Here is a 19,990-nt window from a genome sequence, read left to right on the forward strand (position 1 = left end):
CAGGTTGCTTAAGATACTTGTCCTTGGTTATCACCTCCAGTCTCCTGTCCCCTCTGTCTGTCTGAATCTACATCACCTCCTCAGTGTGGACAATTATCTTCTAGGGTCCTGTGGTGACAGATAATGGGAACTTTATCCTGGACTGGAAGTTTGACCGGGTCCACAAATGGAGTGAAGTGAACACAGCCATCAAAATGATCCCAGGTAACATATATTCTTGAGTGTAGACACCCAGGTTCTTCATAGCTGTCCCCTGCCTCTGGCCATGGGAGGCACAATGGCTGTGGCTTTGAGACTTGGGTGGGAAGAATTTGCTTTATAACACGTTTGGAATTTCTAACTTCACGCCTTTGCCTTTTCCTCCTGAAAACAGTTACTGCTCACCTAGGAGCTTTGTTAGTTGGCATTTCACAACCTGTTTCAATTGGCAGGCATGGGAGTGTCAGGGGGCTTGCCTTGAAATAAACCCACCCTCTCTGCAAAGAGCTTGACTGCCACCTCTTTGATTCTGGCCTGTTCTCTGGAGAAGAATGACTCACTTCACCCACGCTCATTAGATTCCTACCGTGGGCGAGGTGATGTGCCATGTGTTACAGGGAGTTCTTCTGCCAGATCACTTGATAATCTGGAAGAATTAGCCCCAGTGATAATGCAAATGCAGAGGACCCTGTAGGAAACCGCCCACCAGTGAGGGCGCTGTTCCTCTGAGGGAGGATTACTTGCAGTGCCCACTAGGGGGCTCTGGTGCACCTGCTCAGACCTTTTGAGCAGGTCTAATTGAGACTGAGATGTCCTTTGTGAGCAGATTTCTCCCATACTTTGGTCTCCACCTCAGTCAGCGGAAGCCACATCCTAGAGAAGTTCAGAGCTTCATTAGGAACTTAAAGTGAAGACAGTGTAAACAGAGAAGCTAGATGCTGAATTATTTAGCGCAGTGCCTCCAGGGTCATCCATGTGGTTTGTTCTCTCCTCTTTTTCTCTTCCTCTTTGGTCTGTTGTAATACATGGTGCTGGACCTGGGTCAAGGGGGGAGAGGAGGGCAAGTTTGCCTGTCTCTCTCTGTCACCCTGCCTGTGTCCCATGCACGTCCATTTGTGTGAGGACACCTAGAGGGCAGCAGAACTGGCCCCTGGCTGCCCACAGCCTTGGGTGTTCCACTGCTACACCCGGAGCAGAGAAGGGCCAAAGCCAGCGGGGTGCTTTCCCCCTTGTTCACACCAAGCCACCTCTCCCCTTTCCACTAATCTGGGGATGGGTGTAGGAATGGGTTAGTCACTCCCAGCATCCCAGTAACCTGAAGAGAGGTGGCTCTTGAGATCAGACCTTTGACAGCTGCCCTGCATCTGTACTCTTAAATCGTTGAAGTCTTTTCCGAACTCAGTTTGGCCTTCTCTTGAATCAGGTGGAAGCTGTCACCTTATATTGGGTTGGCCCAAAAGTTTGTTCAGCTTTTTCCTTGAAATGTTATGGAAAAACTCTAAGGAACTTTTGACTCAGTAGAATTTTTGAGAAGCCTGGGTCTTGAGTGGCCACTGGGCATGTCTTTGGGATGCCCCTGTCGTGTAGGTGCAGTGCTGGTAGATGATTTTATTTATGTATGGGGGGCTGTCTGAAAATTTTTTTATCCTTTTGAATTTACATACTTCAAAATGTTAAGAATAAACAGTGAAAAGTCTCTGTCTTCCACCCCTCCACTTTCCCCTTGTCTGAAGACAGCCAGTGCTTCCAGAGTTGTGTGCCCTTGTGTGTGTGTGTGTGTGTGTGTGTGTGTGTGTGTGTGTGTGTCCTTCTTGAGTTGATCTTGCATAAACACAAGTCAACTCCCCCACCCCGATCTCTTTGTTTACACAATTGACAGCATACTTGGCACATGTTTTGCTTCCTGTTTTTTCTCTGTCTTCCTATTTTCCTGTTTTTTCCCCACTTTGAAGGTTATTATATAATGGTTCACAAAAGAACTTCCTCATTCTTTTTTTTCCCCTTAATAATAATATGGCATTCCATCTTGTGACTCTCACGTGATTTATTTAGGCAGGTCCGCGTGAGCAGATTTTCGTTTCCAATCCTTTCTCAGAAGGGGATTACCAGTTGAAAGAATAAGTGTATCTGATTTTGCCAGATAGTGCGGAATTGCCTTCCACGGATGGCGTTAGTTTACCTTCTGCTCAAAGTGCATGCCAGTGTGCTTCCCTACACACTGGGTCCGTCAGTACTTGAACAGTATTATCTCACTGGAGTATGTGTGTATATGAACTATTTTCAGTAAAGGTTGCTAACAGTTGTAATTAATTTACACTGTTGAATAGTAGACCATCATTTTTGTGTGTGGAAAAATGTCTGTATCCATTCCACTCTTTTGGGCATTTGGGTGTTTCTAGTTTTTAGCTGTTGGGCACATTCTCTTACATATCTTGTGAGGATCATATATATATACCTGATATATACTGAGGAGTAGAGTTGCTGGATCATCAGGTATGAATATGTTCAGCTTTAGAAGATACACTGAGAAACATTTTCCAACATGATTTTTTGCCAATTTACTTCTATAGTCAATGTGTGGGAGTGTCTTTACATTCCAATCAAATTTTATTATACTCATCCTGTTGAGTGTGTAGTGGTGTCTTGATTTGCATTCTCTCTCTTTTTTTAAATGTACCCTTTATTTTATTCTTTTTATTTTTTTTTTCCAATTTTTTTGCCACACCTTGCAGCGTATGGGACCTTAGTTCCTTGACTAGGGACAGAACCCATGTTCCCTGCATTGGCGGAGCAGAGTCTTAACCATTGGGCTGCTGGGGAAGTCCCTGCATTCTCTATTGACTAGTTTGAGCACTGTTTTCTATGTTTATTGGCCGTTTTGAAGAACCTCTTTTGTGAAGTATCTCTTAAGTCTTTTGCCCATTTTTCCACTAGATTGTCTGTTGTCTTACTGATCTGGAGAGTTTATTCATTTTGACATAGTATATGCATTGCAAATATCTTTCAGCCCTTTGTGGGAAAAGCTTTTAAGGCTGATGGTGTGATTGAGGATCACTGGGAATGGGAGCACTTAGAGTCATGGTGGAGGGCCTCTCTAAGAAGATCACTGGTCCAGATAAAGGCAACCGCGTGAGCAAAAGCCCTGAGGCAGGAAAAATCTTGCACATTTGAGTACAGAGAGAAATCTAGGATCCCAGAGGGGGAGAGATTGCAAAAGGAAATAAAAATAACCAGAATGTGTTTTCATCACCATGCAGGAGGGAAGTCTTTAGATGTATCATTTGTCTGGTGCTGTTGATGGTGGTCACTTCTATGGACCCAGTGATCCTGGTTTTCTTACTGCCTTGGGAGGCTGAAACTTAACACTTCCTTCTGCCCTTCGTCCCACAGGCGTGGTGGACACCGGGCTGTTCATCAACATGGCGGAGAGAGTCTACTTTGGGATGCAGGACGGCTCGGTGAACATGAGGGAGAAGCCATTCTGAATGGGTCCTCCAGGAGCGGAGTGTGTTCCTCTTGCATCCCCAGCCCACCGCCAAGGTGGCCACGCCTCTCTGAGCCTTTGCCTTAATGTATCTGCCAGGGGGACAGCTTGGCAGGGTGAGGGGTTGAGGGTTAAATCTAGTCTTCTGAAGTATTGTTATTAAATGTCTTTTTAAAAAGAGAGATATAAACATATATATATATTTTTACTATTAAAAATGCTCAGTTTTTTTTTTAATAAAGTGGAACTTGATTTCATGTTTTATATGAAACATTTACCAAAAAAAAAAAAAAGGACTGTCTTTTAAACTTTTAACTTGAGCCTGCTGGTTAAGCTTCTGAATATTGGGTTTGCTGAGGAATATAAGTCAAACTTTTCTTCAGACTGGTGAAATGAAGGGCACAGCCAGCAGCGATTCCCTGATGCCTTACTGGAAACATGGAATTCGTTTACTTTTCTACCACACTGTTTTGTTTTTTAGTTTTTGTTGCAATTACGCACAATACGTAGTTCTGTGTTCTAAGAGGTGAACTATAAAAAATATAAAAGTCTGGCAAGTATAGGGTGTGGTGTGTGATGACTCAGAATATGTAAACTACCAGAGGGAGGATGTGGGAGTTCTTCAGCTGAGGTCATGGGTTCATTCAGACCATTTGTGTTGAAGCCATTGAATAGAAATACTTGCCAGAACTGCCAAAGCACTGCTGTGAAGCACCTTTCAATGACTGTCCTTTTGTTGTGAATATTTTTTTTGTTCCTTTATTGTTCCTTTGCATGGTTTGGCATCAGAAGTTGTTACCTCTTTATATTGTTTGAAGGTTGAAATAAAACAGTATGGTGCCATTTTGGCTCTTTGTCTTTGTTACAGAATTTGTGTCAGTTTTACAGTAAAATAGGAATCGGTTTTGCTCAGTTAATTTACATTGGATCTTTGATCAAGGGTGGAATCCACTCAAATCTTGAGCCAAAGAGTAGATAAATATTTCCTTTATTTCTGAGAGAGCTTGATAGCAGCTTTATTTCATATAACTTTTGTCAAACAAGACATCGATTTTCTTATGGAGACTAACACAGCTGAACAAAAGTCACAGATTATCCCCAAGTTTTATGCTAGTCAGACCCCCAGTCATGGAAGCTGACAAGCAGTAAAATGGGTCACCTGACTTTCCTGTATTCTCCCAGTGTGTAATCTTCACAGTGTGCCCAGTGAGCAGTGAACCATCCAGAAAGCTTCACAGATGGCAATAGAAAGGCCGTGATCAACTCAGTGATGATTCTAGATGGGACTCATGAATCCATCCTGCTGTAAAGGTGTTTGTGTTGAGAGCCCTAATCCCCCAGTGCTGACTTCGCACAATCCTCAGACGGTCATGTCACTCGCCTTGCCCTCTGTTTTGAAGCTTGGATTATAGCTACCAAACCTAGAGGCGTCAGAATTCCTGCTAAATCAAGTTTCAGGATCAAAGTCAGTCAATCAGGACTGAGCATTGAAGAGACTTTTCCTTGCTGAATTCCTGCTCTTCTTTTTCGCTCTCAAGGTGCTCTTTAAAAATAGTTGGCTCACACATTGTTGGGAAACCTGCTGTTAGGAGTGCTTTATTTTTCTCCAAGACTATTTTGGTCTGGATGGTACATAGTTTTTACACAAACTGGGCACTAGGTCTTAGCTGAGAAAACTTGATAAAACTGCTTCTTGATATGATCCTTGAAAGCTCTTAGGTTAAATTCAGGGATAAATATAAGCAACAAAGTTAAAGTACGTTTCTGAAAAACACCTGCATGTTCCACAGCACAAGTAAATGCTCAGGTTTCATAGGCCTTCACACCTGTGAGCCCAGCAGTTCCCTTAAGTGTGAATGTGAGATTTTCCTTCTTTAAACACCTGCTGTGCTTCAGGAACACATACAGCAGTTTGTTCTAGAAGTAAATGTTGATTAAAGTTTCTTCAATAAAGTCATTAGTAAATATGGTCTTGTTGGATGGATCCCATTTGCAGGCTTGTGGTCAGTCCCAGGGGCACAGGACAAGCTGCAAACCTGGTGTTTAGGAAAGGTTTATATCCAAATTAAGCTGCCGCATATCTGGAAGGCATCAAAGGGGAGGAAAAAAATCACTTGAATTTGAATCTATTCAATTTTGATTTCAGCTGAGAAGTTTTTTTAAGTTTTATTAATTTTTGGTTGTCTTGGGTCTTCGTTGCTGTGTGGGCTTCTCATTGCGCTGGCTTCTCTGTAGCGGAACTTGGACTGTGGAGCACAGGCTCAGTAGTTGTGACAGAGCTGAGTTGCTCTGCGGCGTGTGGGATCTTCCCTGACCAGGGATCGAACCTCTGTCTCTGCATTGGCAGGCCGACTCTTTTACCACCGAGCCACCAGGGAGGCCCCAGCGCTCGAGTTTTGATATTCTTCAATCATCAAGCCTTTGCCGAGTCCCCGTCATGTGCCAGTTCTTAGTGGGGACTAGTAGAGGGTAGAGAGCAGAGAACAGTAAGACACCTCCTGGGCTCCAGATGTTTCCAGCCTTTTGGGTGAGACGGAGTGACAGGAATTGTCAGTTCAGTAGGGAAGAGGGGCTGTGAGGTGGGAAACGTTACCAAGTGACTGGTGACCGAGCCCTACCCATCATCACTTAACTGTGTGCAGGTTGTGTACCGGGCCTTTAGTCTGTTATCTCACAGGAGTTTGATGGTGTCTATTGTGGAGCCTGTGGGAAACAGGCTCAGTTTAAGTAACTTTTTCAGGTCAGACACTGAAAAACAGGACAGACTTTTCTGGCTCATCATTCCAGCTGGTTGTAGGACTCTGAAGAGTTTGCATTCTTTAGTGCTGTGTCCACCATTTGTAACTTGAATCGCAAGTAATTTGTAATTTTTAAAGTACTGAAGTTAGTGAACGGGTTTATTGTATATGTGTGTAGGCTCATGGGTAATCCTATAATATTAATAAATTTCTCTTTTCTAATGAGCTTTCTTTTAGTGGGAGAAAGGAACAGAACATTGCACAATCTAGGACTGGCCGTGGGAAGGCCCTCTGCAGGAGTCAGCCTTTGGCTGCCACCGATTTTCTCCCCTGCTGTGCCTATTTCCTGTCTCTGGTTTCCAGGATACAGGCACAGTGGCAACCATTGGCATTGCTAGCCTGGGAAGGATGTTCATGGCTAAGGGTTGTTAGTGCCCTGTAGTCAAAGACCCTTCAGAACACATAACTAAACAAAGTTGATTTTATTTGTTTTTTTTATTTTTTATTTATTTTTCTTTTTGATGGTGCTGAGTCTTTGTTGCTGTTCAGGCTTTTCTCAAGTTGTGATGAACGGGAACTGCTCTCCAGTTGCGGTCCTCAGGCTTCTCATTGCGGTGACTTCTCTTGATGTGGAGCACCAGCTCTGGGGCAAGAGGGCTTCAGTAGTCGTGGCTTCTGGGCTCTAAAGCACAGGCTCAGAAGTTGTGGTACACAGGCTTAGTTGCTTTGCAGCATGTGGAATCTTCCCGGACCAGTGATCAAACCTGTGTCTCCTGCATTGGCCTGCAGATTCTTTACCACTGAGCCGCCAGGCAAACCCCAAACTTGGTTTGACTGATTCATTGAATGAAGGAAGTCACATGCCATGGGGAGTCTCAGCCCAAGGTCTTTAGGACTTTAGAGGACTTAGGTGTCTATCTGGGACTTTGGGGATGGCTTTGTTCTGGATTGGATGTCATCAAGAAGCAGGAGAATTCTGTGACCCAGCATCCTAATTTTCACTGAGAAAGTAAGGCTGTAAAGCTGGGATTGTAAAGAAGCAGCAGTCACTCAACAGCCAGGGAAGGGAGGTGTCTGGTCCTATTTGTGGTTTGGATGATGTTCATGTTTTGTCTGTTTTATGGAGACAAAATGATCATAGAGTCATCTGGTGTTTGTATCACCATCACACAGCAGCCATGAAATTAAAAGACGCTCCTTGGAACGGAAGCTGTGACAAACCTTGACAGCATATTAAAAAGCAGAGACCCAGACATCACTTTGTCTACAAAGATTCATATAGTCAAGGTTAGGGTTGCATGTGTGTGCTCAGTTGTGTCCGACTCTTTGTGACCCTATGGACAAGCTCACCAGGCTCCTCTGTCCATGGGATTTCCCAGGTAAGAATACTGGACTGGGTTGCCATTTTCTTCTCTAGGGAATCTTCCTGACCCAGAGATCAAACCTGAGTCTTCTGCATTTCCTGCATTGCAAGTGGATTCTTTACCTCTTGAGCCATTGGTTTTTCTAGTAGTCATGTACTGGACCAGATGTGAGAACTGGACCATAAGGAAGGCTGAGTACAGAAGAATTGATGCTTTCAAATTGTTCCGGAGAAGACTCTTAAGAGTCCCTTGGACTGAAAGGAGATCAAGCCAGTCACTCCTGAAGTTAATGAACCCTGAATATTCATTGGAAAGACTGATGCTGAAGGTGAAGCTCCAATACTTTGGCCACCTGATGCGAAGAGTCAACTCATTGGACAAGACCCTGATTCTGGGAAAGACTGAGGGCAAGAGGAGAAGGGGGCAACAGAGGATGAAATGGTTGGATGGCATTATTGACTCGACCTGAGTATGAGTAAATTCTGGAAAATAGTGAAGGACAGGGAAGCCTGGCATGCTGCAATTCTATGGGGTCACGAAGAGTTGGATACAGCTTAGCAACTGAACAAAAATAACACAGAGTGCCCCTTTCTGGTGATGGTCTGTGAGATTGTTTATTATCCATAGGAGAGCACAGTAGTCTCGCCGTGGGTGCCAGGCTAGCTTGTAGCAACACCAAAGTTGGGCTATGGAGCCAGGCCAGTTTCTGGCTGTCATTTCTCTTTCTCAGAATCTCTGACCCCAGGAACTGGAGGCCTGAGTGTTCTATGATCTACTCTTTCCTTTCCTTTGATTAACAGGCACTGAGCGCTTTCTGTATGCTGGGCACCGGGGGTGGCAGAGTCAGGCCACAGATAGCCTATGCTGTGACTCTGGCCTTCAAATGCTTCACTGGTGCCATATAGTTGGCTTATTTCCTGTCTTACCTAGAAGCTGATGCAGCCACATTTAGAATTGCATCAATCTTCACTCTCCACTAACCCAGTAATCAGATGATGTTTTTGAGAGAGGTTTAGTGCCTTTGCTTTTTTAGTAACCAGGTTTTTAGCGCAGGACAGCAAAACACCCCAATATAGTCTTGCATTCAACTGTGCCCTAGTGGACCTCTGCGGATAAACATCTGTAACGAAGCTCTGAGAAGGAAGGAAATGTGATGATTAATATGGGTCTTGGGGTGGGGTGGAATCCAAAGGGGAAGGGAAAGTTCACCCCAGTGTTCTGTGCACCATGCAGGTTATGCTAGTAGTAAAGAACCCACCTACCAATGTAGGAGACCTAAGAGACACGGGTTCGATCCCTGGTTCGGGAGGATCCCCTGGAGGAGAGCATGGCAACCCACTCCAGTGTTCTTGCCTGGAAAATCCTATGGATAGAGAAGCCTGGCGGGCTACAGTCTCTGGGGTTGCACAGAGTCAGACACAACTGAATCGACTAAGCATGCACGCACATTAGGCAGACTACTGATGAATAAAATAAATTGTGTTGGAACTCCATTCACTGAGAACATCTCTGCTTTAGCAGCAAGGTGGAAGAAGCAGTTTCTCCTGGGAAACGAAGCCCTGGCTACCTGCATCTCTGTTCGCCTCAGCATACTGGCCATGACACCCCCCAAATGTCTTCCTGATTACATAACTACACTGGAGGGAGTTCCCAGGCTCAAGGGTATTCCAACCTGAGTTGCAGGTAGAGTTGCACTCATCCTCATTTTATTTCAGAAGCTGTTCTTGGTGGAGTGTTGGGCCGATCTCCAGTCGGCCCAACTGAAACTGATGGTTTCAGTTCAGATCTGATCTGAGTTTAGCTCCACTTGGCCTCTGTTCCCAGGTCAGTGGTGTGCCTCGGGTTTCTTGGTGAACTTGTGAGAGGCAGCCACAAGGTGAGAGCCCATGGGGAGCTGGCAACCAAGGCTGCATAGCACCGCCCAATGGAACTGTGAGCCACATACCTAATTCAAGCATTCTAGAGGCTGTGCTGTAAAGGTTAAAAGACAAAATACCGAACAAATTAATTTTAATAGTTAACCCAACGGATCTAAAATATTACTATTCTGACTATATTCAAGCAATATTTTACATTTTTGGGGTACTAAGGCTTCATGTGTGTGCTAAGTTGCTTTATTTATGTCTGACTCTTTGTGACCCCATGGACTTTAACCCACCAGGCTCTTCTGGTCCTTAGGATTCTCCAGGCAAGGATACTGGAATGGGTTGCCATGCCCTTGTCCAAGGGATCTTTCTAACCCAGGGATCGCACCTGCATCTCCTGTGTTGGCAGGTGGGTTCTTTACCGCTAGCACCGACTGGGAAGCCCTAAGTCTTTTTTTGGTGGGGGGGGGAAGCCCTAAGTCTTTATAATACAGTGTGAATTGTATTTCAGTACGTCTTGTTTTGGACTAGGCATCTTCCAAGTACTCATTCGTCAGTGACCCAGGATTGGGGAACACAGTTCTAGAATTGAAGGGGAACTCTGGTGTTGTCCTTGTTCTGGCTTTTAAGATAATATTTATTTATGGCTGTGTCGGATCTTAGTTGCCATGTGCCGGCTTAGTTGCTCTGCAGCATGTGGGATCTTAGTTCCCGGACCAGGGATCGAACCCATGTCCCTCGCTTTGGAAGGTGGATTCTTAACCAGGGGACCACCAGGGACGTCCCTGTTCTGCTTTTTAAAGCCCCTTTGATTTTCTGGAGCCAGCCTGGCTTCTACTGTGGCCCTAGATGTTTCTTAACACCCACAGAAAATGGAATCAAATGGATGGCTTCCAAGGGGGTTCTCTTTAGTTGCCCTAATTTGAACTGAGAGCTTCTGTGTCTCAAGCAGATGGTCTCTCTGACCTTATAAGTGGCCTTAACTCCAGGAAAGAGAACCATTCTTTCAGCTCCTAAGTTAAATGATTATTTTAGCTGAAAGTGTTAGTCACTCAGTCGTGTCTGACTCTCTGAGATCCCATGGACTTAACCCACCAGGCTTCTCTGTCTATGGGATTCTCCAGGCAAGAATACTGGAGTGGGTTGTCATTCCCTTTTACAGGGGATCTTTCCAACCCAGGGATTGAACCTGGGTCTCCTGCATTGCAGGCAGATTCTTTTCTGAGCCACCAGGGAAGCCCTATTTTAGTTGAGGTACACTATTTTTTCTGAGAGAGGTTAAGTATGATTAGTAACCTTGATTTGGAATTCCATTCTTCTGGTTGCTAACTTTTGAACAAGTTTATTTCACCCATAAGCCTTGATTTCCTCAGTGTAAAATGGCTGCAAAAATGTTAGCTTTTCAGGTAATTTTGAGGATTAAATGAACTAATTCATGCCAAGTGCTTAGAGCAGTTATTGGCACATAAAATGCTAATCAATCTTATATTTTTATTTGACTGCTGTGGACTTCTAGAAAATAGAAGTTCCTTGGGTCTCAAAAAATGAAGAACTGTTGGGATGTGCAAAAAACCTTGCTGAAAATAATTTGGGGGGGGGCACTGGATGGGGAAACCATGTGAGTCATAGGTAAATGGGAGTTCCCTGCTGTCTGCTTTTGTATGATATTTTCTGTAATAAAAAAAATTTTTTTTAATGACTTGCCAACTTTTGTTCTGGAATTTCCTGAGAGAAAAAAAAAATTGTTACAGTAATTTTAGATACCCCTATGAAGTGCCATGTAGGATTATTGAGATGTGTGAGTATATGTGTGTACTCTGCCTGGGAAAGTCAGGGAAAGCCTTGTAGTGTAGGTGGTCATTTAGCTGTAACTTTAAAAAAATTATTTTTAATTCAAAAAATTTATTTATTCTTTTTTAATAAGAAGAATCAATATTGATCCATTTTACAAGAATGAATGAAAATTGAAAACATAATGCTAAATAAAAGACACAAGTTATCATACATTGTATGACTCCATTTATGTAAAATTCCAGATGAGGCAAATTTATAGAGACAAAAAGTGAATTCATGGTTGCCTAGGACTTGGGGTTGGGGGTGGGAGGCATTGGGGGGGAAACAGGGAGTGACTGCTAACAGACATGGACAAGGCAATGGCACCCCACTCCAGTACTCTTGCCTGGAAAATCCCAGGGACGGGGGAGCCTGGTGGGCTGCCATCTATGGGGTCGCATAGAGTCGGGCATGACTGAAGTGACTTAGCAGTAGCAGCCAACAGACACGGAGTTTCTCTTTGGGAAAAGTTTCTCAATATTTATTCTTTCTTATTCATACTATTGGATGAATATGCCACATTTTATTTATTCTTCAGTTGATGGACATTTGGGTTTTTCCCACTTTTTATGGCGAATGCTGCTCTTGATGCACAAGTCTCTGTGTGGATGTACGTGGTTTCATTATCTCCTCGTGTGTTTGTACTTCCTTTTTTTGATTTAAATAAATTTAAAAATATACTGTCCTAATTCTTCTGGTTTTTTGTTTGTTTGTTTGTTTCCTTTTTTACTGTTTATGTTTTAGTGACTTTCTAAGGTGGTTGCTCCAGCTGCTGAATCTTGAAGGAGGAGTAGAAGACCACCAGCAGGCAGGGGTGGGTGGGGAAGGAGACGTGGAGACAAGCATTCCATGGAGGGGAAACAACGTGCAAAGGCAAGGGTTAGTGAGGAACTGGTGGGTACAGGTAACCCTGAGGAGCTGTGACTGGGGGACAAGGTATGTGACTCTGAGGAGGAGTTGAGACAAGGAAAGGCAGGAACCACTTACTGAAGGACCATGTTCATCAGAGCAAAGGACTTTGGTCTGAATCCTGACGGTGGGGGTTTTGGGCAGTAGAGAGGTATGATCCACCATCGCTAGCTGCAGGGAGGAGGCTGGGATGAATCAGGCAGAGTGTGGGCCAGAGAAATCAGTTATAAGTCTATAGAAAAGGTTCAGAAATAAAGAGGGGAGGGTGTTGGCAACACTTCCGTACAGTGTTGCAAAAAAAAAAAAAACGATTGAGAAAGTTTATTTGAAGCCCCCCTTTTTTTTTTAAGTTAGTAGAATGTTCAGTTTCAGGACACAGCAAGTCTGGGTTGTGAAAGATGCTTGCTTCTACTGCTAGGAAACACTCTCTCATGTGGGTACTTTTTTTGAGTGCCACTAGTTACTCTAGGGGCAGGAACTTTGGCACTTTCTAAATCCAGTTAACCTTCAAAGTGTTTCCATTAGAATAATCCATTGTTTAGGAATCTCACACACACAGTGAGATATAAAGTGAATTTTGGGGGAGGAGGCACACTGACCAGTGTCTGTCCAGTGAGATCCATATACAAAAGGCAGGTATGCAGAGGCAGATAAAAGGCAGGTATTGAGTTTAACAGATTTTTTTTTCCTTCTCCTGCATCTGAGCCCCCTAGTTCTATCTGGGGAATTCCTCACTGTGGGAACTTGCTGTGAGGCATGTCTTTCTGCTACACCTGAAGCGTCCTTTCTCCCTGCTCCCTGGCTCCCAGCGTGTGGACCTAGACTTGATCAACAGGCTGTTTCTGCCCAGGATGTGAACCTTAAGGGAACATCTCAAGTTATCTATTGTGTAGTAAACCACCTCATTGGAGAAGGCAATGGCAACCCACTCCAGTACTCTTACCTGGAAAATCCCATGGATGGAGGAGCCTGGTAGGCTGCAGTCCATGGGGTCGCTATGAGTCGGACACGACTGAGCAACTTCACTTTCACTTTTTACTTTCACACATTGGAGAAGGAAATGGCAACCCACTCCAGTATTCTTGCCTGAAGAATCCCAGGGATGGGGGAGTCTGGCAGGCTGCCGTCTATGGGGGTTGCACAGAGCTGGACATGACTGAAGCGACTTAGCAGCAGCAGCAGCAGCAAACCACCTCATAATGGAGCACTTTAAGACCACTACCAGCATTCATTGGCTCACAGTCCTGCAAGTTGAGCAGAGCTTGCTGGGAATGGCTCGGCACCATCACGTATGACAGTGTGTGACTTCAACTTGGCAAACGTGGCAGAGGTTGGCATGTCTGGGGCTTACCTGGGCCTCTCACTCTCTGTGGGCCATCTTGGGCTTCCTAACAGCATGACGGCTGGATTCTAAGAAGGAGCATTTCTGTGAAAGCTAGAAGGCTTTCTCAGACACTGTACAATATCTCTTTCACTCATATTACTCAAAGCAAATGAAAATGCCAGACCAGACTCACAGAGATGGAGAAATACATACCATGTTCGTGCTGGTGGTAGCATTCAACATTCAGTGGTGGGTGGTGGCAAGGCCAGGAACGACATTAAGGGTAGCAACCACAATACAGCACCTTTTTAGATCAGTTTAGGATTAGATCTTGGCCATATTTTACTGTTAGCAGTTATCCTTGGTTCTATTTTCAATATGGACATTTTTTAAAGTCTTTGTTAAATTTTGTTACAATATTTCTTCTGCTACATGTTTTGGTATTTTGGCCGTGAGAAATGTGGGATCTTCGCTCCCTGACCAGAGATCAAACCTGCACCCCCAGTGTTAGAAGGTGGGGTCTTAACCACTGGACCACCAGTGACGTACTATTATCTAAACCTAACTTTCCAGCCTCGAGATCCATTTTGGAGATGTATTGTATCCTTTAGATAAATCCCATTTCTGCCTAATTTAGCCAGAACCAATTTCTGTTGTTTGCATCTAAGAACCTTGACTGATACCTCAGTCAATAAGAGAATCATTACGGACTGTACAGTAAAATGGTAAAGTAGATAATTTACAAAAGAGAAAATGCACGTGGCTAGTGAACACCAGAAAAAGTTCTACTTCACTAACAATGAAAACAAAACACACCAAAATTAAAACAATAGCTAGCAGATGCCTTTTTTTTTTTTTTTGGTCTATAAAATTAGCAAATAATGTAATCAATGTTGTAGAGGGCAAGGTGAGACAAACTGTATTTAGACTTCTGGTAGGATTGTATGTTGGTCTAATCTTTCTGGGGATTTAGAGGCAATACTTACCAAGAATCTTCAATTGAATCAATCTTTTCCAGTTACATTCAGGAATCTAGTCTGATCAAGTACTTAGAAATGTAGATAAGGGGCACCTCTCTGGTGGTCCAGTGGTTAAGAGTCCACCTTGGAATGCAGGGGACTCTAGTTTGATTCCTGGTTGGGGAACTAAGACCCCCCCGGCTGAGGGGCAACTAGACTTGCACGCCACGACTACTGAGCTGGCTTGCCATAACTAGAGAATCCTCATACCACAACGGAAGGTCCCCACGTGATGTAAGAAAGATCCTGCATTCCACAACTAAGAGGTCACCTGATGCAACCAAAAAAACCAAAAACCAACAGCCCTCCCCCCCAAAAAAACCCAGTTCTGAATGTTGAGGAAAAAAGCAATGTAGATAAAAATTTATTTACAACGATGCTCATACCAATGTTATAATCGAGCAAACATTACAAATTTGAAAAATACAAATCCACTAAGGTGTGATGTCATGAGACATTATGCAGCCATTAAGAAAGATTTTTAAAGAACAAAGGATACTGAAAAACCTTTATAGAATAATACTGAGTGATAAATTAACCAAGAAATATAGGTGTGAGTGACATATGTCAGTCCTAGTCAGGAAAGTAAAGGGCATTTTCCTGCCACTCTAGGCATTTCAAACAAAGGGAATTTATTATGGGAAATGATTCACAGGAAATGGAAGGGTAGAGAAGCAATCCTTGTGTTGAATCGACCCAGAGATGAGTGACAGCCACAAGCCACTGCACTCCCAGGGCAGGAAAAGGTGGCGTCATCAGAACCCAGAAACTGGGCACTTGGTGGAAGCTAGGACCACTAGGGAGATGTAGCCACTGCTGGAAAATTCCTCCCCAAAGCAGAGGGGAACTAACGCTTTGGTTTAAGCCTTCTTCCCACCCTAACCTTTTGCCAGAGCCTCCCATCAGCCGACTAACCAATGGTGCCAAGGGCAGAAATGCATCTTCGAGTAGGTGGAGCATGATCTTGACCAATTGAAAATTATGCATATTAAATAGTATTGAAAGTAATAGTTATTTTGCTGATGGGATCATATGTGAGTTTTATTTTCATGTGTTTTTTTTTTTTGCCATGCTGTGTGGCTTGTAGGATTAACTCCCCAACCAGAGATTGAACCCCAAGCCCTCGGCAGTGGTCCTAATCACTGGACCGCCAGGGAATTCCAGTGTTTTTCTGTATTTCCCAAAGAATCCAAACAATATTACTAAACTGAAAAAATGGTGAGTACGTGCAGCGGAGATGTCAAATACTTTTACAAAGGTAATACATATATAAGGATGGATGCGACGCATCCAGACAATGGGATTTTAGATACAGAGTCTCTTTCATTCATCTCTAGGGTTTAGGGAGTGATCCTCCAAGCCCTGGGGCTTCCCAGGTGGCTCAGTGGTAAAGAATCTGCCTGCCAATGCAGGAGACGTGGGTCCGATCCCTGGGTGGGGATTCCTCCTGGAGGAGGAAATGGCAACCCACTCCAGTATTCTTGCCTGGAAAATCCCCAGGACAGAGGAGGCTACAGTCCATGGGGTCGCCAAGAGCTGGGTGTTGTCTCTTCATGACAGCCAGCAGGGGGCGCTCCAGCCCAGCCCACCAGGCTTGCTCTGTCTGCTGGCTGGCCGACTGGGATTCACTGTGGCCCTTGCTGAGTGGGACCCTAGGGGAGAGCTTGCCCTGTTGATTATCCCTGGCCCCAACAGGTTTGTCTCTGGTGTTCTCCATCTCAGAGCTGCCCGTCCCTTCTATTTTAGACAAGTTATTGCCAGGATTCATGAGAAAGACAAGGCAAGCCCCACTGGAACTGGAGGGTCTTTGATTTTTCTTTTGAGGTGTTTGACACGTGTGTTCACTGAAGCTTGAGCCCCGCTGTACTGATAATGCCTGGCCTAAAGAGACTTTCCCGGATGTGCCAGTGGTCACTGGTTAGAGTTCTCAGTCCTAGATGTCACGTAGTAGTAAATGCTGTTTGAATCTATCTCAGGCTTTCCTTGAATCCTTATCTCAAATTGCTGTGTGCAAATCTCTGTATTGTGCAGGTTCTGCTGGTTCTTCAAACCATCTCACCCAAAGTGACTGATGCTAGTAAACCAGCCTGGGCAAGCCAACCAGCCAAGGGTCAGAAGTAGTTTGAGCTGCATTAGTGAGTGGCAGGGGATTTTTTTTTTTTTTTTTGCAGTCAAGACAAGAAAGGTACCTCTGTTCATCTCACCCTTACCTCCATCTGTTTCCCTGGATGCACAGAGCTTTCCCATGGCTGGAAGTGCAGGCTGGGCTGGGCTGGGCTGGGCTGGGCTGGGCTGGAATTCCCACCTCGCCAAAACTCCTCCATGACCTCTTCAGGCAGACCATCTTCCCTGGACAGCTACATACAAGTCCCCAGGGGTCACAGGAGATTGCTCTAGGGAGTGGGGAAGCTTGACTGGGGGAGAAAGAGTCAAACTCTGAATAGTGGACCCTGTAAAGTGTAGCAAATCTCTGATACAGAAGGCATCTGCAGCCTCATGCAGGAGCCACCCTGGGCTGCCACTAGGGCTCCCACAGTGAGTGCTGCCAATCTGCTGCCCGTGCAGAAACCCGGGTAAGAGCTGGGCCCTGGGTCTCACCCGGGCTGTGTGTGTGTGGAGGGGTGGGTGGTGGGGGAGGGGTGGGTGGTGGGGGAGGGAGGGTGGGTCTGAAGAATCCAGAGGAAGCCCAGGGAGGTGGAAACATAATTTGATATCATTCCAGGTAGTTGGTCTTTTCCAGTTCACTTACTTTTCCCACTTACTCCTCAGCTGAGAGAGTGTGCTTTCATTTGTGTGGTTTTCTTTCCCTCATTGAGTACAGAATGCTTTACAACTTTACGCTTTTCTGATTTGGGAAACGAGTAAGGAAAAGATTGCTTTGGTGAAGTGGAAATAAAGAGATTGTGTAAACAAAATACAATTGGGAAGGGTTGAGGTGGTAGATGCAAGTTTTTTTTTTTTTAGTTTTATTTTAATTGAAAACTAAATTTTCAACTAAAATTAAGTTTTAAGTTGATTTACAGTATGTTAGTTTCAGATGTACAGCAAGTGTGTGTATATATATATATATATATAATTTTTCAAATTCTTTTCCCTTACAGGTAGATGCAATTTTAATTGGAGAAAATAAGCATAGTTTCATCAAAGTAGACTATTTTAAGCATGAAAAGTTAAGTCTCTGAATAAGCATGAACCAAGGCTGCTAACACTTGTAAATGTGGATCTGGAAATTATTTTTTTAACTTTTTATTTTGTATTGTGGTATAGTCAGTTACAATGTTGTGATAGTTTCACGTGAACAGTGAAGGGACTCAGCCATACATATACATGTATCCATTCTCCCCCAAATACCCCTTGACATGGGAAATTCTGGAGGTCCTTTGCAGAGCTGAGAGCTGGGTCCTTTGGGCTGATGGCTTAAATCAGCTTCTTTCCCTCAAGTACAATTTCTTGGGTTTTATTTAATGCATTCTTATTTTTTACTGAGATAATTCACATGCAGTAAAATTCACCACAATGAATTCATCTTCCTAAAATTGATGGTTATTATGTGAGATGTGGCCATAAGTAGCTTTACATTTAAGTTTAAAAGTTTTGAGGAGAAAAGAGGACTCCTTCTTTCTCTAAGTAATCTCATTGACTTTTGTTTTCAATTATGGCAAGTACTTGTTAATTATAATTTTTTCTTTGCTTCTATATTTTTTTCTTTTTAAAATTTGAAGTGTAGTTGATTTACAGTGTTTCAGGTGAATAGCACACTAGTTCAGTTATACACAAATACATATATATATTCTTTTTCAGATTTTTTCCATTAGAAGGTATTACATAATATTGAATCTAGTTCCCTGTGTTATACAGTTGGTCCTTGATTGTTTTATATATAGTAATGTATAGTATTTGTTAATCCAAAATTCCTAATTTATTCCTCCCCTCTCATTAATTATAAATTCATTTAGTAGGATAAAATATATTTTCTGCATGCCCCTTTGTATAGGAACCTCAGTGGATCATCTCATTCATGTATATCAGATATAAATAATGGCAATGAATTGCTACTGTTGTTTAGTCACCCAGTCGTGTCCGACCCTTTGCAACCTCATGGACTACAGCACACCAGGCCTCCCTGTCCCTCACCATCTTCTGGAGTTTGCCCAAGTTCATGTTTGTTGCATCAGTGATGATGTCCAGCCATCTGGACAGCAATAGATATATGACCCCAAATATTTATCCAAATAAGAGACTGAATTCTAGAACTTATTTTTGGAATACTTTTCTGTAATTAAATAATTAACACTTTGATAACTTGAATTTTTATGTTAAGGACAATTCTAAAAGAATTTAAAAAATTTTGGTTTTGGAAGTAGAAGTATTACTTTGCTCTATATGGAGAGCTTATACAGTGTGTAACTCTAAGTCTCGCTTCTTGTTATGGTTTTTCTAACACTTCAGGTTTTGGTTTCAGTCCATTTTTATTTAAAAATGTACTTTAGAGCTAAAACACTTTGTTAAAAATTAATTAATCTGGGGGACATGGAGTGGTAAAGAGAGATTTACTTGCCATGATTTTTCTTCTGTACTGTATGAATGTTTTACCAAGTTCATGGATTACTTTTCCAACAATTAAATGGAAACATTTTCAGTAAAATATTCAATGCCTTTCAGTGTTTTTCATTAACCTATTTTTGCCTTTTTAAGTACTTTCCAGAATGGAAGTAGGCAAATGAATGTGAGAAGTTAGGGAGAAGTGACTTAATTGACTAAAGCATGTATCTGTCCCTAGACATTCAATGGTAATTTATTTTAGACAATTGTCTAAATGTAAAGTATTTTCAGTTTTCAATCCAGAATGGCTGAACTTATTTTTATTGTTCATGTGTCACTTGGTAATAAAAGATAATTTTGGATTCTGAAAAGTATTTCTGTAACTGGTAGAATTTAACCTTTCAAATCACTTAGTTCAAACTGTTAGGAAGCAATAAGCTCCCATATTTGTCAGGTTAGATAATGGTGATGTATTTACTCTAGGCAGGGTCTCCATGGCTGGAGAATGATCTGCCCAGGGCCTCGCACAGAGGAGGGATTGTGTGCGTGTATGTGTGTGTGTGTGTGTGTGCGTGCATGCACACGCACGTGGTCTCAGTCGGTCAGTTGTGTCCAACTCTTTGCGACCTGATGGACTATAGCCTGCCAGGCTTCTCTGTCCTCTGAATTCTCCAGGCTAGAATACTGAAGTGGGTTACCATTTCCTTCTTCAGGGGATCTTCCAGACCCAGGGATCGAACACATATTTTCTGTGTCTCCGACATTGGCAGGTGGATTCTTTACCACTAGCCACCTGGGAAGCCCTTTGATCTATCCAAATTGGAAAATAAAACAATGGTTCATTTATGACTTTCACTGTGCAATCTTAGCAATGTTTCCCCTGTGCTAAATATTACTTGTTGGAAAATGATACTCTGATAACAAAAACTTTGA

General features: G+C 43.2%; 1 protein-coding gene across 1 annotated transcript in view; it reads left to right on the forward strand.

Moving 5' to 3' along the window:
• RPIA (ribose 5-phosphate isomerase A) overlaps positions 1-4,306 on the forward strand; it is a 32,929-nt gene extending 28,623 nt beyond the window's left edge. The window contains exons 8-9 of the mRNA XM_043468773.1: positions 105-204; positions 3,370-4,306. Of these exons, the coding sequence (XP_043324708.1) occupies positions 105-204; positions 3,370-3,464 (195 nt within the window). The 3' untranslated portion in view covers positions 3,465-4,306. The remainder of the gene's footprint in view (positions 1-104; positions 205-3,369) is intronic.
• Positions 4,307-19,990: the final 15,684 nt, after the last annotated feature.

This window comes from Cervus canadensis, chromosome 5 (assembly GCF_019320065.1).
Source record: "Cervus canadensis isolate Bull #8, Minnesota chromosome 5, ASM1932006v1, whole genome shotgun sequence".
In the NCBI taxonomy this organism is placed as follows: domain Eukaryota; kingdom Metazoa; phylum Chordata; class Mammalia; order Artiodactyla; family Cervidae; genus Cervus; species Cervus canadensis.